This window comes from Sipha flava, unplaced genomic scaffold, assembly GCF_003268045.1.
Source record: "Sipha flava isolate LNK unplaced genomic scaffold, YSA_version1 107_pilon_pilon, whole genome shotgun sequence".
Classification (NCBI taxonomy): Eukaryota; Metazoa; Arthropoda; class Insecta; order Hemiptera; family Aphididae; genus Sipha; species Sipha flava.
This window is the reverse complement of record NW_020271724.1, coordinates 1718954-1742166: the sequence shown is the minus strand read 5'-3', so window position 1 is coordinate 1742166 and position 23213 is coordinate 1718954. Positions and strand designations below refer to the sequence as shown.

Below are 23213 nucleotides of genomic sequence, written 5' to 3'. Positions count from 1 at the left end.
TAATAATTTTTGTATACAAACTTTTTTTTTGCATATTTTAGTATTTTTTAGTGCATATTTAAGCGCTCATAACAACTTTTTTAGAGCTATAAGTTATGAGCCCTGCTTATAATAAACATAAATATCTGTTGGTTCCTCTTATTATTTTCCCCAGTAAACGAATGAAATATTGCATGCAAAGCAATAAATTTGCAATATTTTTCTTATGATTTTTATAAATGCTTGATGGAGACGCACGACACAACAACACTGTTAGTGAAGATTGTCCGAGAAGTGTTTTATAGAGCATTTCTCTTACCTTTTTATATATCTCCAATTGTTGTTCAGTTATTGTGAGTTTCCACCATTATGTTTTTTATTAATTAAGTATAATACAATGATATTTATTGTTGTATTTTTATATACATGTTATTCTTAAAATTATATATATTTTAATGTACTAAGTAATTTAATAATTAATGTGTACGTAACAACATTTATTATTGATTAGTCTTTTTTAATTTGCTCCTTATTATTTTTTCGGTGACTAACATGCGTCATGTGTTTACGAACATATATTATTGCAATAGTGTGTACAAATTAACTTAGGAGAAATTATTTTCAAATGAGCCTGCAATCCAGAGTACTACCCACTCATATTTGCTCCTAGAGATGGACATGAAATCCGAAGATTTGAATTTTCCGAATACACTGAAATAAAATCCTTATCCGGATTTGCCGTAGTATCTAGATTTATGGATTTGCTTTTTACGTAACTTATAATTATTTTGAATTTTTAGTAAAATAAATACAATTATTTATTAAAATTAAAATTTAATAACAAATTAATATTATTTTTTTATGAATTACAGTATACTTATCATGACTTCAATAAATTTTATAATTTATTATAAGTTAACAATATAAGTCGTTACATTTTTGAGTTTATTTTATACCTATATGACTTACAGTGATATCATAACTGAACACCCAATTAACTTATCTTTACTGCATATCCTTAATTAAATTGATGTGAAAATAAAAATGAGTCATTGAACAGCAAAGTTGAATTGAATAATCCGTATACGCCCACCACTATTTGCTACACCGTCAAAATACTAACTCATTAGGTTTTTTTAGATCAGTAGACTTTCTAAACTTTTTTTTCCCAATTTCTATTGTTCTTCTCTTGGTAAAGACTTTACCTCAAACATGTTTAAAAAAAACGTTATTTTAATATTACGACAATCCTTTATAATTTACATTAGTTATTATGATTTCTAAAAAAAAAAAAACCTTTTTTTTCTGAAATTCGAAAAAAGAAGTAAAATATTCTAAAAGCATCATTAGAAGGGCCAGGCCAGGCCGCCACTGGTTCGCGTCACCGTCGTCGGTCGACCCGTACCGTTTGCTCGTTAGTAACGGCGGCGGCGACAGTAGTGACGTCACCGTAATGATTTTTCGTACGCACGCGTGTTAAAAGGTCTCGGTGGGGTAGGTACGATGGATCACGCGTGACGATCCAGTTCGCGGCCGGTGTTGTAGTGCCTTCGGTAGGGTTTTGGTGGGGGTATTTGGGGCGGAAAGTGACACGGCGGACGAGCGGTGGGGATTATCGCGCCGGCAAGGTGCGTGTTTTTCCTTTCACCGCTATCGTGTGACGCTGTTCACGTTGCTCGTCGACGCCGCCGCCACACATTCGTTCAATCGACTGCCGACGCTCGTTCCGCCGGCACGCATCAGTTGTACACCGTCTGTTGCAGCACACCGTTGAGTCCGTCCTAACAACCCCGACTCTTAGATCACCACTGCCGACGTCTCGCTCATCCTGGGTTTTTCGATATCTAAGAGTTCTCAACCGTCATCCGCCATGGCTTCGTTCGACCGATTGGGACAGTTCCCTCAGGGATCAGCCCTGCCCGTTTCACCGGCCCTCGTCAGCGGACTCGATCATCTTAGGGACGGACGACTGAATAAAGTAACTAAACGATTTTTTATTTTTTTTTTTACTTTCTTGTTTTTCTATTTTTTCTCCATTCAATCGCCAGACAATCCTATAATGGTCATATCCGGTGATAGGATCGCGGGGGTAAGTAGTTGTAAAAACCATCGGAAATTACTAAATTTGAATTTAATATCCGACTCTAATTAGGAGCTGAAATATATCAAATCCCCACCTGGGAATTTTAATACATCTAATGTTTTGTTATTGTTTTTACACGATTCGATTGAATTCGGGCTTTACATTGGAAGTAAAAATATAAATATAGAGGAACCACAATTTATTGTTTTTCTTGAATATCTCATGTCTCTAATCTACCTATGTACTGTTTGTATACCAAGTTAAATTAATGAACTTACTCCTTATAGGCGCAAGAGGGTCTTTAGTATCCCTGAGTTCAAATTTATTATCCTTGGCTTTTTGTTGTCAATCTATAAAAATTACGGTAAAATATCATCAATTTTATTTTCAGTAATTTCAGCATTCCCAATATTTGGGTTCTAGTTAAGTATATGCTCTTGCTTACTGTTAAAAAAAATATTTATAATAATAATATTTTATCCATAAGTTGAAGATATTTCTGATTTAGTTAGTTGACTATTAGCAAAACAAAAAACTAAATATTTTAATCCTGGTGCACCTGCAAGTATGCTAATGATTTTTAATAATAATTATAAGTATTTATAGGCAGAACACACATATAAAAATTTACTATGAAGGTATTAATAGCTATGACCATTTTTTATATAACAGAAGTAACTGCGTTTACTTGAAAATGTTGCAAAGTATGATTGAAGTTCTAGATAGTAATTATTATTTTATTTGAATAATATAAATGCATTATTTTATTTTGTTAGATATTTTATAGTATTTAATTTAATAAATACATTTATTTTGCTTCCAAAACCAAATAAATTACTGAAATAGGTAAAAGATTCAATTTAATGAACTTTTTATTTTATGAGTTAATTTATTTATGGAATTTTTATCTCCCAGTTATAAATTGTCAAAATAGTTAAAACTAATGGTTGAAATACACAACAATTTAAATTTATGTTATAAACTTGTCATTAGCACCTTTGCTTTTTATGAAGTCAACTATGTATGACCTAAATTTTGCTTACTTAAGTGCTAGGTAATATTTCAATTTTAAAATGAAACATTTAAATTATCATAAATATTAATTGTTTTTTACTATCATGATTTGAGGATCTGTGATTGTCAATTTTTATTAGATAAAATGTCAAAAATGTAATTAATTAATTTTATGCTATTTGTATTTACCAAACTACATTTGTAATACTAACTTAATATGAGTCCTAGTTTGAAATAACTTGGACAACCTGTTATCATGAAGGTTATATAGTAATATAATTTTTAAGGATAAAATATTGCATAGGTAAGCTTGCTTTATTTATGCTGTGTTACCGCAAGAATGTGACCTATTATATTTATTTTTGTAATAATATTTTTACTTACACTGAATCTACATTTATTGTGGCTTTAAAACCACAAAACTTGTTATTATTGTATTTTGTTTGATTCATTATTTTGTTTATTGATATAAGTTGAAATCATGTTATACATGTCATAAATTTGTTTAAAAATTTGCTTACCTGTTTTTATTAATTTATAGAAGAAAAAAGAAATTTATTTTTGTCCAAGGCCAAGTAAATTAATAAACTCAAATTCTTATTACATATTATAGAAATAATTTATAGAATTATCTAATTATAGTTGTCTGATTAATTCTAGTTCAATATATTTCTATTTAAAATTTTTTAGACCATTTAACCATTTATTACAATTTATTCTATTAATATAAACTAATTAGGTGCTTATTATTATATATCAAAATACCTAAATGACCTTATGGTAACATTGTGTATTTGTTTATAAGTAATGTAGAATTTACAACATAACATAACGAGTTAATTACAATTCATTCATGACTATTGTATACTAATAAACACAATACTGTATTGAATTGTTTTTCTATATATATTTTTACCTGGTAAAATATAAACTTTATGATTGAGTCATAAGTTTGTCAAGTGTTTATGAAAAATATAATATATATATGTATATATACATTGTAGTGAACAATTTTTAACAAGACTATGTATTAAAACCAATTACATATGTGTAAATTATTCATGTATTCCAACATTTTCCTGAGTTAGATTCGTGAAAAAACTTCGGCTTTATAGCTGTATGGTACAAAAAATAACATGTTAATGTTCTAATTATTTATAGATAAACACTTGGGTTTTAAATTACAATAATTAGGTATTATTTTTTAAGTTTATTTAAAAGTTATGTTGTGTTATGTTGTCGTCTTATTTACCAATAATATAATTTTGTTTAAAGATTTTTTTTTATTTTTATTTTTTGAATTAGTTGCGAGTTATAAAATAAAACGCATGTTGATTATAGTTAATATATATATAAACCATGATAAAACAATTTCCTAGTGAAAGTGATAAAAATAGACATTGACAAATGAGCATTTTTGTACAAGGTTATTGGTCTCTTTCGATCAAGTATTACGTCTAAACAAAGTCATATTTGCCTGAACAATACTATTCTAAAATATAATAGCCAATTTTGAGAAACAGCCTTCAAAGGCTTTAACGTGGTACATTTTATTGTGTAAATGATATTTTATACATAGATAAAACAGTTGACAAGAAAAATGAATAATAGCTTATATTTTGTTTTGTAGGTATCTTGTCTAATTGTTAAAATTAATAGATATATTTGCTTTAATTGAAATTACACATATAGATTAAAAGTTTAAAAATAATTAATATTATTTTTAGAATATTACTTTTTAATTTTTTATACTTTTGGTTCAGTTTTTACCTAAATTTTTACAGCCAATTTTTAGAATAATAGATTGTTAATTTTTATAGTGATTTTTGTTTTCATTTTCTTATAATATGATAGAGAAAACTATATTATATTGTTAGTTAGTAAATGTTTTCATGAATATTTACAAATTAAGGTAATTTACATAGGTATAATACATATTTTGCTAAAAATCGTTTTTTCGATTGGTATGATCGTTATTTTCACTATAAAAACTACCACAACAAGAGACTTGCACTTAAAATTTATCAGTGTTTAAGTATCTTACTAGTCTTTTATTTTTATTGGATAATAAATATCATTAAAAACTTATTCTGTAAAATTACTTTTGGTCTTATATGTACATTTAGATTAATATAAAATGCCATTCTCTTTTTGGTTATTATGTTGTTTAAGTTTTTTTTTTATATATCTTATGAATTTCAAGTAATGACTTTGTTTGAAAGTTGTGTCATTGACGTATAAGAAAAAGGAGAGCGAATTCGTGAATGATTTCATAACATGTGAATGTCAATGAACACAAAGGAACGAAAAAGAAAAGTATAGTGGCTGTAAGCCTTGATATTGTTCAGTGATTTTCATTTAATCTTTTACAGTTGTATATTTTTATAAATTGAAAGCTTAAATGTTAAATAATTTATTTCTTGCTCAGTACATATTATTCCGAATATAAAATGTTTTAATACTGTTATACTTTTCATATCTCAAACTATGTTTTTTTTAACAGTGGTTTTATATATTTTGATTTTTTATAATAATACAATAATCTATTTTACCATGATATTGCAAATATTTTTCTTTAGTTTTCATTTATAATGAGATATTTACTAGGGAAATAGTATTTTTAGAAATTGTACGTCATTATTGAGTTTATAATTCAGTATGTTAAGATGTTAAAGTTAATACATTTTTGATCGTATAAAAAGCAATATATATTTTTAACTCGTAGCAATAAAATAAATTGTCATGAAATTTCATGTCTAGTATTAAGCATACATTTTATGTCAGTATATACTAGTATACTTCCGGATATATTTATTGAAAAATCGCTACAATATATATATTCTAATGACCTTGTAAGAAGTAATGTATATGTATGATGTTTCATATTCCAAGTTTGTTAAAGACATTTTTCCACATAGTCCGCATCTTTATTTTCTGTAATAAAACATGTTTATGCAGTAGGTATATGATGTTATATCAAATCTTTAATTGAAAAATTTGCTGCTGCGTGATTGCATAAATATCTCGTTTTATATTATAATGATATTACGAAGAATATTTTTTCAATATACCGCGGAAAAACATTTTTCCTTTTTTTCAGAGTGTGAAATAATAGTTTTGTAATTTATCTAATGCAAATACATTAGTTTGTAATTGATATTCGTTTATGCACGAATGAATTAACACGAATGATTAACACTTGAATATACTAGATTTTAAATCAGTTATGTTTTATCATTGTTGACCTTTTTTTTTTTTATTCGTATAATAAGAAAATATAAATATTGTTGTATTTAAATTAAAGAATGTATAATATGAAAGAGATTACAATTAAATATTTTAATTCCCCTGATCGTGATTTAAGAATTGTATCTATTTAATATATTCCGTTGACTCAAGTTTCCTGATAATTTGATACATTTCGAAAAAATTTTAAATTTGTAATAGTTAATTTAATTTTCGTTTTAATTGTAGTTTAATAACAATTTGAATGTGATTTATAGTTATTCTTATAGTAATTTTTATTATTAAATGTGGTCAATAAAACTATAAAAGGCATTTTTAAAAATAAAATAAAAGATTCTTTATATTTTTGTGCTCTTTGAGTCATAAACTTGAGCAATTATTTTTTTTATTTATTAAATCATAACACAAATAATAACAAATTCACTTTAGGCTTTTTTTTGGAATCCAGCGATACTTTTTTTTTTTAAAGAAAAACTATTATATCCAATAAAATCATTCAATTTATTTCTATTTAATACACAGAATTTGAATTAATTGAGGTTTCTGAAAATGTAAATAGATATACCACGTTTTATAAATTACCTATAGATAGGTTAATTAAAATATACCCGAGTCGTTTTATAATGTGTCGTTTATATATATCTACTATTGTATCTACGTTATATTTGTTCGATAAAATCGATTAGAATTCTATTTCGGAAACTTAAATAATACTTAATAATTACTTATGTTGTGTGCGGTCTTTTAGCAGTATTGGATATTTTAATGTGTTAAGCCGGGCAAATAAGGTTAGAGGTCACTGTCATTGCCACAAGGGCATTGCAAAGGCAAATATACACAACTACTTGATTGATGATTTATTACAAAAATTTCTTCTTTCACCGGTAAATGTATAAAAAACATTTCATAATATTATTTGTATTGAAGGTATTAATGTATGATAGTATCATCATTTATATAAGATACCTTACTTGATTAACATATCTTACGTTTACGAGCACTGTCACGGACATTCGAAGATTTAACAGTAAATAAATATCAAAGTCATGGCCTCTACAATATTGATTAATATTATTGAAATAAAATATATATATATATATACACCAAAAATAGTAGTTACACTCTATAGAGCATAGACATTGAGTACCATATTTTATTACAGTTATTAATCAATATTAACAGTAAAATAATATAGATAATAATATACCTATTGGTTTTAAAATGTTTATAGATACATTACATACCTAAAATGATCATTTATTTGGTGCAACGTATTATAAACAACTCCAGGTAATAGGTAAAAACCTATTACCTAGAGTTGTTTACTGTAAAGTAAATCTATTTATGCTGATGCATATTTAATATGTTTTAAAATTCTTAGGTTTTAATTTAAGTAAAGAATGTATTGATTTTATTTTATTTTTTTAAATCTATACCGACTTTATCTTTACTATGCATCCAATAAATATCTTTACACTCACTTTCCATAGTTTAATTCTTTTTAAGCTATTAAAATTTACTATTATTGCGTATAGTGTTATAAGAGATTGTTAAATTTATACGATAATAGAATCGATTATTATTAAACATACACTATTGTGTTTTGGGTCAGGGTTTTTTTTTTTAACTTTCATTAATATAATATAGAAAAATGTAAAGCATATTGATGTATTTTTAATTTTTATTATGACCTATTTTTGTGCCATTAACTTTTTAAGTTTTAACAATAAATATATTTTCATTTAAAGAATTTATAAGTTTAATTAAGTATATTGTACTATTTATGTAGTTATTTACATTTTAAATAAAAATTTAAATTTCATATTTTAAATATTTAATGTTGATACTTTTTTATGTATTTAAAAACTTCATTAATTTAAATATTTATGAATAATATTGTAAAAAAAAAAACAACACATCAACATTGTAATTAAAATTTGATCACGTACATGGGTAATGCATAAAGCTTACATAAAATAATATATTTACTGCGTAAGTAATTGGTATATTATACTAGGTCTTATTTTTAATTATAATATACTTATCATTTTAAATTTTTCGGTTTGTTTTTAATTTAATTATTGACCTTTTATACTATTAATTAATGAAGAAATATTAAAGGTACTCTTTGCTCGTATACTTTAAAAACATAATTTGTTTATTTTAATTACTGTTACAATTCTGTATGTTAAATAGTTTTTTAAAGTTTATAAATGCGTGGAGAGTTAATAGCACTTATCGGAAGTCGATTAAAATTTAAGTTATATTTCTAGTTAATAGTTAGTTTTTATCGATTTCAAATGGGAAATATATGGTTATTGTAACATTCGTCGTTTACTCGTATATGTATATATATATTTTTTAAGTTCCTTGTGCATTTTTTTTTAACAGATGATGTATACATGTTCTTATAATGTTAATAATATTACATCATTATAAAATCATTTCTTGGCTGACAATTATCTTAAATTGTGATTTTAGAAATCATAAGTTTTGTAATTATAATTATGTTATATAAATGGATCTCTGTGTAATGACTCAGTATTGTATTTTTTACGTTAAGTAACATAATTTATCACTAAAGGAAGTTTCACCATAGTCTATTATAATTGAAAATCATAATTTATTTGTATTATATTTTGGTACTAATAATTAACGTAGTATTGAATTAATTTAAACTTTAAAGTACACGGTTTTTACCTAAATGAGTGTTTTGACATCATCATCAAATGAGTTAAAAAAGGATATGGGTTCTAATTGATACGTTCGAGTAGTGATTTTTTGAATTTTTCAATGTTTTTTCCAAATTATTGAGAAAAATGGAAAACAAATTTCAACTTCATTACCACTAATAATCGCACTTCGTTTTATCATGAACATTTTTTTTTTGACCTGTGTACACGATTTTGATAAGAAAAATTACTCCGATCATCACAATTATTAGAGATTTCTCATAAGAAATTTTATTATTATATTATTATTTAATTTTCTTATTTTATTATTATATTAATTTTACTAATTGGAACGTTTAAGGGGCCATTTTTACGAATTCTCCAACAGTTTACACAATAATTGGGAAAAATAAACTTCTTTTTCTTCTCCTTCACCTCTCCCTCAACTATATGGGGTCGACCAAATTGCAAAAACGAACTAAAAGTTATAAAAATACAACATTTACGGTGTACCGGTTTTCGATGTAGAATTTTTTTCTTCATAACTTAACAAATAATATTTTCATTAAATGTTTTTATCACTGTTTTTTATAAATGGTATCTTTAACTTCCAAAAGATTTTTTTTTCTGAAATGTTAGAATAATTATAATTTTCATGTTTTCTTACGTTTTTTTGATAAAAATGTCGATAAAATAATTTTGTTGTGATAAAAAGTCTTGAAAATGTAATACAAAGTTCTTCATATAAATCTATTAGGTACCCATTAAAAAAAAAAAAAAAAAATGAGTTTATTATAAATAAAAACATTTTACGAGCGTTATAAAATTTAATTTTGACAAAAAAATAGAAATCACGAAGATGTAAAAATCATAAAATATTCCGTTTTTATACTTAAGGCTTAAAAATTATAAAAATATAAGATTTTTTGTTTAGTTTTCTTTGTAAAAAAAAAAAAAAAAATACTGGAAAGTCAAAAAAAATGATTTATAAACGTTACAAAATTGAATATTTCAGCGAATTTCCATTAAACAATACTAGTTACTTAGTTAAATACATTTCATAGTTTTGCATTTTTTTAATGAAATTTATGTTATTTAAAGGCACTAAAAATTATCGATTTCCTCAAATTTGAAATGTTTAGATTTCGCTAAAATTAGATTGTTACAATTTTAACCTACTGTATTAAGAAATTTGTTTATTCTACCGATTTATTCAGCTTAATTCCCATAGGATATTCTACGTATACTTTCAAGTCTCAAGCAATATGGAAAAGTATTGAATGTAATTTATTTATTTTATTATTTTATTAATTTTACAGCTTTTAATTTTGACCTTATTTTGTAATAGACATTCAGTTTTCCTTCAGACGATTAGTGTATTATTATGAAGTAATTATTGATGGTATACTTTATGGTATTTACGATGGTATCAATTATTTTAAATAATTATAATTTTTATTTTTGTAAATAATAAAAATGTCCATATTCAGACACTCGTCGGTAAAGTATATTCTCAAGAAAATTGATGGGAACATTATTGACTATATCAACCAATTTTAGAAATACAAACTAATCCACCTGATCACTTTCATTAGTATATTAGTTTCAAGCTTAAAATACCAATAAATCAATACCATTCACCCATTCCTGTATCACCCACAGCCATGGAATCTTGCCCTATTTTATTGTATACTTTGATAAATTAAAAAAAAAATGTAAAACTAGATATTGTTTTCAAGTTAAATTTTAATTAAATGTAATAATCTGTCATAATGTTGAAAGTTTCAACTTGAAACTACTTTCTCTGTTAATGATGATCATAATACTTTTGTAAATAATGATAACATATTGCAGAGATATAAACTGGGGGTCGCATGGGGTCATACTTGCAACACTTGGAAATATCATTGAGTCACATGTGTATCATTTTGTAACTCCATAATATCTTGTTCAGAGTTTTAAAAAAATAAAAATGTATTTAATTAAAAATTTAACAACTATGCCTAACTGTAATATTATTAATATAATAATAAATTTATTTATATTTTAATAATTAATAATTAAATTCGTATTGATATACTGCAGCACTAGTGTAAATATATTTTATCTTGAAATAATAAAATAAAACAAAATAATTAGTAATTAGTTATTACTCGTAAATTAATATATAAATAAATAGTTTATACATAGAAATTAATTATATAATAAATGCGTAGCCTGGAGAAAAATAAACTTGGCGGTAGATTAAAGGAGATTAAAAATATAAATTATTAAATAAATATTTTTATTTTGTTGAACTAAAAAATAATATTAATGACATAAGTGAAAGGTTTGAAGAAAATAATTTATGGTTTAAATTGTATGCATGTTGTAATTTTAAATGATAAGCCAAATATTAATTATTATAAATAAATAAAATATATGATTTTGATGAAAATAATCCTAAAGCGGAAACTGTAATTTTAAACGAAAGGTATAAAAACATATGTAAAGAAAATAATGTACAATCAAAAATACATTTAATTGCATCAGAAAACTATAAAGCTAAATTTCCAATAGCGTATTTGATTAAATTATTTATCAGTGATAAATTATTGATAAATTATCACTATACCAATTGATTACGCATTATGCGAAAAAAGTTTTATTGTTTACGAGGCTGAAAACGTACAATGGAGTCAAGATTAAGCAGTCTTGGAATCTTACATATTGAACTAGAAGATCATCTTAAATAGTTATAAATGAAGTTATAAAAAGTTCTGCACCACTGCTGAATGCAGAGGTCGCCGATTACTACTTCAGTGAATTAAATTATTTTCGACAGTTAAATACTAATTAATATTATTAATATTTTAAATCTATAACTATGTAATATGTTATGAAAGTTATATTTTAACCTGCAATTGAAATTTAAAATAAAAGCATTGTTGTAGGTATTCATATTTTGTTTAAATATATTATATACTCATTGATGGTAATGGTAATAATGTAAATATTTCTTTATGGTGTATATTCATATTATTATGAACTAAATTTCTATAGAAACATAGATATTATATGCATTCAGGGCCCTATATACGCAGAGACATTGTGGGTATTTGTCTAGGGCCCATCAGGGGACCACCTACTGTATTTAATTATTCTTTTAATTTTAATTAATCCTTAAGTATAAATCCTTTAAGTCCTTAATCCTTAGTTTAATTACATCTACAAATGATAAAAATACAATAATTACTTCATCTGACCAAATTAAATTTATTAAAAATATGCAAGTATCTCACATGTTTCAAAATGTAGATACATGTTTGCTTATATTTTTTGCAATGCCAATAACTAATTGTACTGATGAGGCGAAAGATCCTTTTCAGTTCTCAAAAGAATTAAAAATATATTAAGATCATCCGTGGGCCAAGAAATTTTGAATGCCTTAGGAATCTTATTCATTGAAAATTAAATCACTGCAAGCATTAATTTCGATGACGTTATTTGAAGAAGAAAAGGCTAGAAATTTTTTTTTTTTATAAATTCTGAAGATTTTGTAATATATTTAAATACCTACTGTTTAATTTACTTATAAAAACATTTTTTTTTTTTAAATTTTGAAGATTTTGTTAAAAAGTACCTACATTTGAATATTGTTTTATATACTATTAATTATTGACTGGTTATTATATTTACTAATTATAATTTAAATTACAATTCATAAAAATAGGCTAACTTTTTCTTTTTGTCCCGGGCCTAAAAAATTCTTAATCAGGCTCTGTAAGCATTTGAGGTTAAAATAATATTGTTGAGACTATGTACTTATATATATCATGTAACCTATAATTGGAAATTTAACACATATTGTACTTTGGTTAATTATATGTGATAAAACTTTACAACTTTTAAAAGCTTTTGAAAATACTGCATAAATAGCAAAAACAAAATAAAAATTAATATTAGTATTAGTTATTTACTATCAAAATATTTCATAGTAAACTTATTAATATTCATTCGCTGGGATTTTTTGTGTGTGATCATTTTGATATTTGTTACTTGAAAATGTAATATATTTTCAGATTTATCAAAATGCTTTAAATAAAACTATCCAATGACAAATAATTTTATAATTTATTAATTATTTATTTATAATTTATATATATTATATATATATATATATATATATTTATATATATATTTATATATTTATTAATTTATAATTTTATATAATAAAAGATAATGCCATCAATTTTATAATAGAAAGATAAACTTTTTGCTATATGTTTGTGTAAGAAATGCTATGTTAATTAAACCTGTAAATTCCGATATTGATGAGAGGACAAAAGTAACAAGTACTAAAAGTAGAAAAAATAATTCTTATGTCAGTGTAACAGAAGTTAGATGCCTATACCCAACATCTGGCTTATTTTTTACTTAATTTATTGTTGATATTTTTACTGCATTTGGTGAATTTAAAAAAAAAAATCAAATATTATTGATTTAGATTAATAAAGAATTTTTAATATTGTATTCTACAAAAAAATTGTTTCAATAATTCTTCATGAATTTAAAAAAAAAAATCAAGGATATATATAGCCCACTATGTGAACCATAGACTTATTATTGAGATAGTTTTAAAATAATAAATAATTTTAATTTGTAAATAAGTATTTATTTTCTGGTAGGTATCTATTTTTTAATATTGGTTAGTATTAATTTATATATATTTTTTATTTATAATATCTTAAAACCAACTATCATAATTGATGTATGGACACAACATGTATATTAAAAGTCCCATGCTTATATTTAGAAATATCATGTGTTTCTTATGACTAATGGATAATGATACCATGACAGGAATAACTTTTCTTGTTAATTTGAAGGAAATGGCTTTTTCAATCGAAGAAAGACAATCTTTGGGCATTCATGGATTATTGCCACCACGTGTTAAAACTCAAGATGAACAAGTGAAACATGCATTGGCTAACATTGACCGTTTTAGTGACGATCTTAATAAATACATATACCTTATGGGCTTACAAGTAAGCATGTACGACTTTGGTCTAATCCATATGTTCTTATTAACTAAAATCTTGAGAATTTTTTTTTTGCAGGATAGAAATGAAAAACTATTTTACAGGTTAATGGCTGAGAATGTTGAAGCATTTATGCCATTGGTTTATACACCAACTGTCGGATTAGCTTGTCAAAAGTATGGTCTCATTTTCCAAAAACCCAGGGGGCTTTTCATATCTATTCATGATGCTGGTCATGTATATGATGTATTGAAGAACTGGTAAATTCAATATGTTTATTATAAAATATATATATGTATACATATAAAGTATATCAATGTTTTCTCCTCTTATTTAAACTTAAAATAATTATAACTTATTATGTTAGTATATTACTTTTTTAGCTAATCAATTTATTGTTTCTATATTTAATTTTTACACAACAATATTTATTTTCTAAAAATGTTCCATTTCTAAGTATAAACCTAAAAATATATGTTATCATTTTAAAAAAGTATTATGTTTTAGAAGCTTTGGCCTTCATCATTTTGTTTAGTTATATAATATAACTTATATTGACTAGACTATATGAAAATATTATTTAAACAACTTAAATTATCCAAAATAATGTGACAAAAAATGTCTGTATAAATAAAAAAAAAAACTAATTCAATAAAAAACTTGTATAAAAACTTTTTATATTTTAATAAATCTTTTTTTTTTTTTAATATACAGGCCTGAACAAGATGTTAGGGCTGTTGTTGTAACTGATGGTGAAAGAATTCTAGGTCTTGGTGATCTTGGTGTTTATGGTATGGGTATTCCAGTTGGCAAATTGGCATTATACACAGCTTTAGCTGGAATTAAACCACATCAATGTCTTCCTATTACACTTGACTGTGGAACTAATACTCAAGTATGTTTTTTAAAATATAAGTTTATATTAATATATTTATGTTTTAATAAATATATTTTAACAGTTACTATTGGACGATCCTGATTATGTTGGTTGTAGACAAAAACGTGTCACTGGCCAGAAATATGATGATTTTATCGATGAATTCATGCAGGCTGTTGTCAAACGATATGGACAAAATTGTCTAATTCAAGTAAGATATACATTTTCCATATTAAATGTCCATTACTGTATATATCATATTTTTCCTTGTTTATCCTTGTGATGCTGCCTTTACTCTATTCAGTACTTTTATGATTTATAAATTTTATTTAACTCAATTCTCCTATTGTCTAAGACAGTGGTTCCCAAACAGAGGGAATTTAGAGTGGTCTTTGTGGAGGAGGGGGGAGTAAAGTGATGATAAAATTACCAAAATAATTATGATATTTTACATTTACAATGTGTAAAATTGAAATCACTATATATTTTCAGATTATTCCATATCGATAATTATATTTTATAATTATGGTGGATGGACCTTTTCGCATTTAATCTAATATTAATAGGTACAAAGTTTGAATTGCATGACAAATAATCGCCTAAACTCTAATTTAGGGGGGGGAGGAATGAGATTTTTGTAAATTTATCAGGGGGCATAGAATGAAAAAGGTTGGGAACCATTGGTTTAAGGGATTTAGATATTTTCTGTCTTGCACTTGGATACTATATTGTGACTGTATGTATAAATGAACTCTCTCCTCCATACATGTTCAGCCTATCTTATTCTCTGGCTCTTGAGGATACTCTATATTGAGTGGAATAATACGGAATTTCCTGTTTGGACATATTTTATGGTTAACTTTGATTTGTATTATGAGTTAGGGTTATCAATTTTTTGTAATATTTTCCTTTTGAATGCTATTTATTTATTTTCAACAAGTTTAGTAGCTACTAAGTATCCATGCTGTACAAGTATAAAATACTATCAGGCTAACAAGAGTTATACAATCTGATTATATTTTTCTTCTTGATAACTTTTTAAATTTAAGCAATTTAATTAATTCTAAATAAAATTTGTAATCTGCTACAATTTTTCTATGTATTTTTTTTTTTGTGACTATTTGCTAATCTAGTCATAAGTATTTGATATTATGGATTCTTTTAAAATTCCAGTTTTTTATCATTATCGTATTTGGTAAATGCTTATTTTTAAAATCAAAACTAAATCTGATTTGGTTTTCATTAACGATAGATTAAATATTTTGTGGTGCTTCAACTTATATTTTTTGTTTTTATTATAATTTGTGACTGTTTTCTATCTTTGCTATTATTTTACTCAGGCCCGTGTGCAGGAATTGTCCAAAGTTTTTTTTCAAAATTATGTATGTTATGTTAGGTTAGAAGTCATTAAAAAAATATATGTTGAATTATTCATGATCAAAAATATCAGGATCTAAAATCAATAAATATCAACAAATATCTGAACAGCTTGAATAGCTGACTTGTCAGTTATAATATGTTTTATCAATGGCTGCATTTACAACCATAATTGACATTAAGTGGAAATTATGTGAACATTTAATAGATATAGGTGTTAAATCAAAAAAATTGATAGTTAAAATAAAAATAGACAACTATGTATACATTTTTAAGTTAGCTTAACTTTTATTGATTGAGGGCTAAGTATATTCTTAGTAAAAATGTATATGTAACCTCTTGCGCAAGGACCTGGTTTTACCTCTTTATTTCAAGGAAACATTTTGGTAATTAATTAAATTCTCTTAGACCACTATGGAAATCCTTTACTTTTCATTTGCCCTTTTATATTTTGTAATTTTTTTTTTTCAAAACTTTTTTTTCTTTCAGAACATTATTTGTTATTTAAATGACTATTTTTTTTTCATACCATTAATTGCTTCTTCCTCCAGTTACAATATTTTGTTATTAAGTATTTAATTAACTTTAATATTGTTATTATACTGTTAATATCCCTTATTATCCTTTTAATAGAAATATCCCTTATTATCCTTTTAATAGAAACATTTTTCTTTTGCAATTTAATTGATAGTCAAAATTTGGCTGGTTTTCACTTAAACATTACACAATATTCGTTATAATTTGCTAGAATAATGTACCTTGCTAATGAGCACCCACACTTATTATAAAACTGATATTGTTATTGTTAATTTTGTTGTACATATTTTATTATTTACAATGATTATTATTATTATTATTTTGCTTTATCTTATTATTTATGTTATTTTTATTAACTTATCTTGTAAATAAACAACTAATTGTAAAGTGGGTAAGTGTAATACCCACTTAGATTTAAAAATTTCTGAATTATATTAGGCACCCAACTTGTAATAAATATAATAAATAGATTTATATTTTTATAAATAAATAATATGTTGTAATAATATGTTTATCAATGGTATACCTTTTTATTTATATTTTATTCTTTATTAAATAAATATTTAGCTGAATTTTAATGAAGTGTTTATTTTAGTTTGAAGACTTTGGGAATTCTAATGCTTTCCGATTCTTGGATAAATATCGTAATGTATATTGCACATTTAACGATGACATCCAAGGAACAGCTTCTGTGGCATTAGCTGGTCTGTTTGCTTCTCTACGAATAACTAAAACTAAGTTATCTGACAATGTGATTTTATTCCAAGGTGCAGGAGAGGTAAATAATTTGCAGATGATACAAGTTTTTATACTTAATTTTATAAATTTTTATAAATTTAAAACATTTTTTTTTAAATTAAATTAAATAAACATATATTATCACAATATTTCATAGGCAGCCTTAGGGATTGCAGAATTATGTGTTATGGCAATGCTTAAAGAAGGGACATCTTTGGAAGATGCCCGATCAAAAATTTGGCTTTTTGATTCCAAAGGTCTTGTAGTTAAAGATCGTCCTGAGGGTGGAATTACTGGACACAAGGTAGAATATGCCAAGACCGTGGCTCCTGTTAAAATACTTGCTGAAGCTATCAAAAAAGTTAAACCTACAGTACTTATTGGTGCTGCTGCTATTGGTGGTGTGTTTACAAAAGAAATCATTCAAGGAGTGTCATCGTACAATGCTCATCCAGTCATTTTTGCTTTAAGCAACCCAACAAGCAAAGCTGAATGTACTGCTGAACAAGCATATACTTATTCAGACGTAAATTTTGTTTTGCAGTATAATGATTTTGAAATTGTATTATTATTATTAATTATTATATGTACTAGGGTAAAGCTATATTTGCTAGTGGTTCTCCATTTAATCCAGTGACTTTCAAATCGAAAACCTACTACCCAGGCCAAGGTAACAATTCGTACATATTCCCTGGAGTAGCACTTGGAGTTATTTGTGCTGGAATCAGAACCATTTCTGAAGAAGTTTTTATCATTGCTGCTCAAGTATAACTTGTCATTTAAAATTTATTCACAGAATATGTTTTATGGATTTTTTTGATTTATTTGTAGACATTAGCTGCACTCGTGACTGAGGAAGATTTGGAAAATGGTAGTTTATATCCACCACTGCAGTCTATTAAGGAGTGTTCTTTGAAAATCGCTGTGAAAGTAATTGAATATGCATATAAAACTGGTGTAGCCAGCACATTCCCAGAACCTGAAGACAAAGTTGAATTCATCAAGGCACAGCTTTACAATTACAACTATAGTTCTGCATTACCACCTTTATATTCTTGGCCATAACTTTGTTCAACAATTTAAATGGATATTAATTTTCAAAAGTCAAACTATGATGTTAATAGCTTTACTACATCCCCTTGTTACACCCAAACAAGGCTTTCATAAATATTTACACTCAATATACAAAGATAGTAATTCCAATAATATCGATAACTTTATTTTTTGTTGACAAATTTTACATGTGGGGGTTGGTGAATTATTTTATATTTTCTTCTTTATTTTATCTATATTTATTTTAAGTTGTAATGTACTTTTGCTGCTGAAAGTGAAGTTTTTGACAGTGGCAGAATTTTGTTTGTTTTTTATTAGTATGATTTTATTTGTTAAACAAATTTTCCTAACTCATAAGCATATTGTTGTAATTAATAATCAGCAATTATCCAACTGAATTAAAAAATTGAATTATTATAGTGTGTACTTTTTGATTTTTATGTGATTAATTTAAATAAAAAAATTGATAATAAAAGTGTTACCTTTTGAAAAATGGATTGTTATAATTCATCTAATTTTCTATTTAAAAATTATTTACCCAGTCTGCATATCATGACTGACAGATATGAAACCAATTTTCCTCTGCTATGCAAACAAATTTTATTTCACTTGTCAACAGTTTCAATATCAATTATTTTTTAACTTCCTCGATGGATCCCAAATAATATTTACTGATTGATTTAGATAGTTACTTAGCTTATAAATGTTTGTAATTTCTAAGGGGATGGAGTGATGTACAGTGTCAAACGCTACTTCATCATTGACATATTGACATATTTTGTTTAGAAATAAATAATTGTTAATAATGTGTGTATTTATGCAATTAGATAAAAGATTCATGCTATACTAACTTCAAAATAAATCTCTTTCAAACACTCGATAAAAATAATTGCTGCCCTCTCAACCATGCTGTTAAAACACTTTTGACCTTTTGTCCTCAGATTGGTGACTACCCTTGTATTTAAATATATAATATGTTATGTGCCCTTATCTGATAACTTGTAATTGAATTTTCAATTTTACATTCTGACACTGATGACATCTATTAATGATGAATTATTACTTGATAGTGTTAAATATAACTCATCTCATAAAACATTAAGCATTAAGTCTTATTCATATTAATATGATTTTATTAGTATTCAAAATGTATGTATTGAAATTAAATTTATAGTAAGTATGAAGGCAATTAATAAAAATATTTCAAGGTTACTAATTATTATGCACTATGCATAAATTGATTATGTAGTTATTCTATACATATTATTTTTTTTTTTAATAAAAGTTGGAATATTATTTTGTATGCATCTATTTGATAATTTACAATACCTGGGTATAATTACTATTGATTTTATAATACATTATTTTTTATGACATATACTTTTAATATTTAAAAACCTTAGAGTATCTTATAGCTTTAACTATTGATAATTCTAACAATCAAGTCAGTGTCTTATAAATTATTCAAAAGACAATAGTAATAATCACATAGTTATTTATCCATTCAAAAAAGCTTTACTTTCTATTTATTTAATATGGATAGTTGAATTATTTATTTATTTTGACTTTCCTATTAGTGAAAATAATATAATATCCAAATCTAACATACGAGTTCAAATGGAGGACCATTTTTAATACAAATTATGAGAATAGATATAGCTTAAATCTATAATATTTTGGTTATGTATATGTATTAGAATTTGCTTTAGTCTAAAGCAGCATTTACCAACATTGAGTCGTAAAATATTTTGATGAGTCACTGTTCATAAACTAATAACAAGAAAAATCTTCGTTATTAAAATATAAATAATTACATTCACACACATATCTACATCAGAATTCAGTTTTCGCAGTTTTGAATTAAAGTACATGATAAAATTATTATAAAAGAAATAGTGATATTAACTTAACATTACTTTTTTTTGATAACCTTTTCAATTTATCATAACTTAATGTTTGTACTTATCAAAAACCGTATTGTTTATTATTTAATAATCAACTATTATATATTATTTTTACATATTATTATTACAGTTTATTTTATTTTAATAATAATGTATTTATAATATAAATAATAGTTTATTACTAATATCATGTTATATTATTTTTGTATAATGTTTAATAATACTCTTTGAATTAATTATTTGAAGAGCTAATATCGTCCAAATATTATAATGTAATTTATAGCCAGCGACCACGGATATCTAATCAGAGTAGATAACCATGCCAGTGACTGAGTGAATGATTTCGTAATTAAGTATATGGTACTAGCTAATAGGTACTAAGCTACTAACTAGTAATTACCAAGTTGACTGAGAGGTTTTTACGAGAAAATCTTTCTAGATTGTTAAATTCTTTCGATTACTAACATCTCGATTGTCGAATTCCCTCGATTCTCCCTATCACTACTATAGATTATCAATGATTATTATTTATCAAAAACTTAAAGAGTAAAGTATTGCAAATTAACACAAAGAAAACTGAATATTTAGTAATTATTATGTAAGTAGGTACGTTATTTTGTGGATATAACCGTAAGTATTTATTAAATTCCTGTTAAAGTTAGATTAACTTAATTTATACGCCTTAATCCCCTATTTCCGTTTCTTTGGAGTATTCACTAATAAGTACCTAAATAATACCATTGATTATAATAATAGTATTATCAAATACCTATATATTTAAAATTATTTATAATCAATATTCAAAGATGATATATTTTTAAACTGTAAGTCATACTAAAAAATTATTCTAATCATTTTTCATGATATTCGTGACTTTCATGTCACACAATGAATAATACTACTATAAGCAATATAATATAGCAAAGTTCTCACAACAAGTGCAATAAGGAGAATCATTCTAGGATAGATAAAAGGAGTAAAACGGGAGGCGCTTGTGGCTAAATTGGAGACGAGAATAGGACACTCTGATTTCACGCGAGATATTGTAAAATCAGTAAAAAGATAAAATAAGATAGACTGAACGAAAAGACACTGCAAACCTTGAAGGTAGCTTAACCCATTTCTGATACCAAGAAATTGAGACATAAGCTTTAAGAGCTGGTAAAAATTCGGAATAGGGGATCTTAATAGATGAAGGGATAAAATTGACATATGAGATACCTAGCTAGAAAATCCGCTACATTGTTGCCTAATATACCGGTATAGCCGGATATCTATAAAAAAATAATTATAAAACCATTACTATCAAGAGAAAGAAGGATTGAACGGATTAGAACAAGATGAAAGATGGCCGATAAAAAATGAAAAGAATTTAATGTCATATGACAAGCTTGGAAATCGGATAGGATGACAAAATTATGAATAGGTAGAGATTGATAGTGTGAAGACCATGGACATAAACTGGGGGGGGGGTTATTGCTCCCCCTAGAATAAATTAAGAGGGACAGTGCCCCCTCTGATATTTAACATACCTTGTTTTAAAATAAGACAAAATAGCTAGTTATAGCTATTACTACTTTTTTTTTTTTAAATTTTAATTTTAAATTTTCGCTTATCCAACATAATGTTAGAAAATGAATTTTTATATAATAATATGTAGGTAGTAAAGTGACGTTTAGCCTCGGACAACCTTTTCGTTAGATAATTAATTATATTTTTGCCCCCCCCCCCTTAATAAATTTACAAGTTACGCCTAAGGTGAAGAGCATTTATTATGGCTAAAAATTCGGTTGCGAAAAAAGCAGATAAGGAATGTCCATTGGAGGGAGCAATATGAGGACATGCCCACTTGGCTTTTCCGTGATTATTATTCATTGATACATAAAATATTATAATTATTAAATTTATAATACATTTATTTTATTGGCTAATTTGATCTTTCATGGACAACACTTTACTATGGGAGAACGAATTTTGGGAAACATAGATACTAATTATAAACCTATCTATAACGTTCGCCGATAGGCACTTATCACATGGGTCCGTCCCCTTGGATTTTTGATTATTGACGATAATAATACGATAAGTAAGACAATAAGACGATAGATAAGGGAAGGTTGTTGGAAAACTTCATTAAAAGACTAAGAATGAAAAAAGTTACCAGCGGAGGTTGCCGAAACCGATCCGTCGATAAAAACTAGGCTATAGTAGGGATCATAGCCGTGTCTACGGGGGAGGCAGGGTGGGCACCGGCCTTCCCAGCGACGTTCTTGGCCTCTTGACTTATAATGGTGAAACCACATATATATATAGTATTTATATCCGTAGCTGAAACAGTAACAGTAGGTAATTTTAAGTAGAAGATAAATTTTAATTTTAAATTTATTGAATTTTATTATTTGTAATATTTTAATAAATAACTGTTTATTGTGTAATAACTGTAGGTAATAAGATGTGTAGAAAAGGTTGATGTATACTTGATAAAATATTTATAAAAAATAACTAAGTAGCACAATATTTAATAGCCCTTATTTATAAATTCATAGTTGTAATAGCATAGGAGACCAATTTTATGATCAGAAAAATCTTTGATTTGGCGGGGCGAAAAAATTCCAGCTGCTATATACTTTCAAAACAAAAATAAGTTACAAATATAGATATAGATTATAGATCGCTGTAGTAAGAAAAAAATTTAAATTATATAACTGGCCT

At 25.6% G+C, this 23213-nt stretch overlaps 1 protein-coding gene across 1 annotated transcript; it reads left to right on the top strand.

The window, feature by feature from the left end:
- The first annotated feature begins 1620 nt into the window (after positions 1-1620).
- Positions 1621-19014, top strand: LOC112685576 (NADP-dependent malic enzyme-like). Its single transcript, XM_025557510.1, has 9 exons — positions 1621-1957; positions 13863-14021; positions 14094-14275; positions 14730-14910; positions 14975-15103; positions 17402-17584; positions 17702-18070; positions 18139-18309; positions 18376-19014. The coding sequence occupies exons 1-9, from the start codon at positions 1850-1852 to the stop codon at positions 18607-18609; spliced, it is 1716 nt and encodes a 571-aa protein (XP_025413295.1). The 5' UTR covers positions 1621-1849; the 3' UTR covers positions 18610-19014.
- The last annotated feature ends 4199 nt before the right edge of the window (positions 19015-23213 follow it).

Coding starts and splice junctions, on each gene's coding strand:
- LOC112685576 (XM_025557510.1), top strand. CDS start 1,850: ATGGCTTCGTTCGACCGATTGGGACAGTTCCCTCAGGGATCAGCCCTG. Junction 14,911..14,974: donor ACTGTGGAACTAATACTCAA/GTATGTTTTTTA, acceptor ATATTTTAACAG/TTACTATTGGACGATCCTGA. Junction 17,585..17,701: donor TATTCCAAGGTGCAGGAGAG/GTAAATAATTTG, acceptor AATATTTCATAG/GCAGCCTTAGGGATTGCAGA.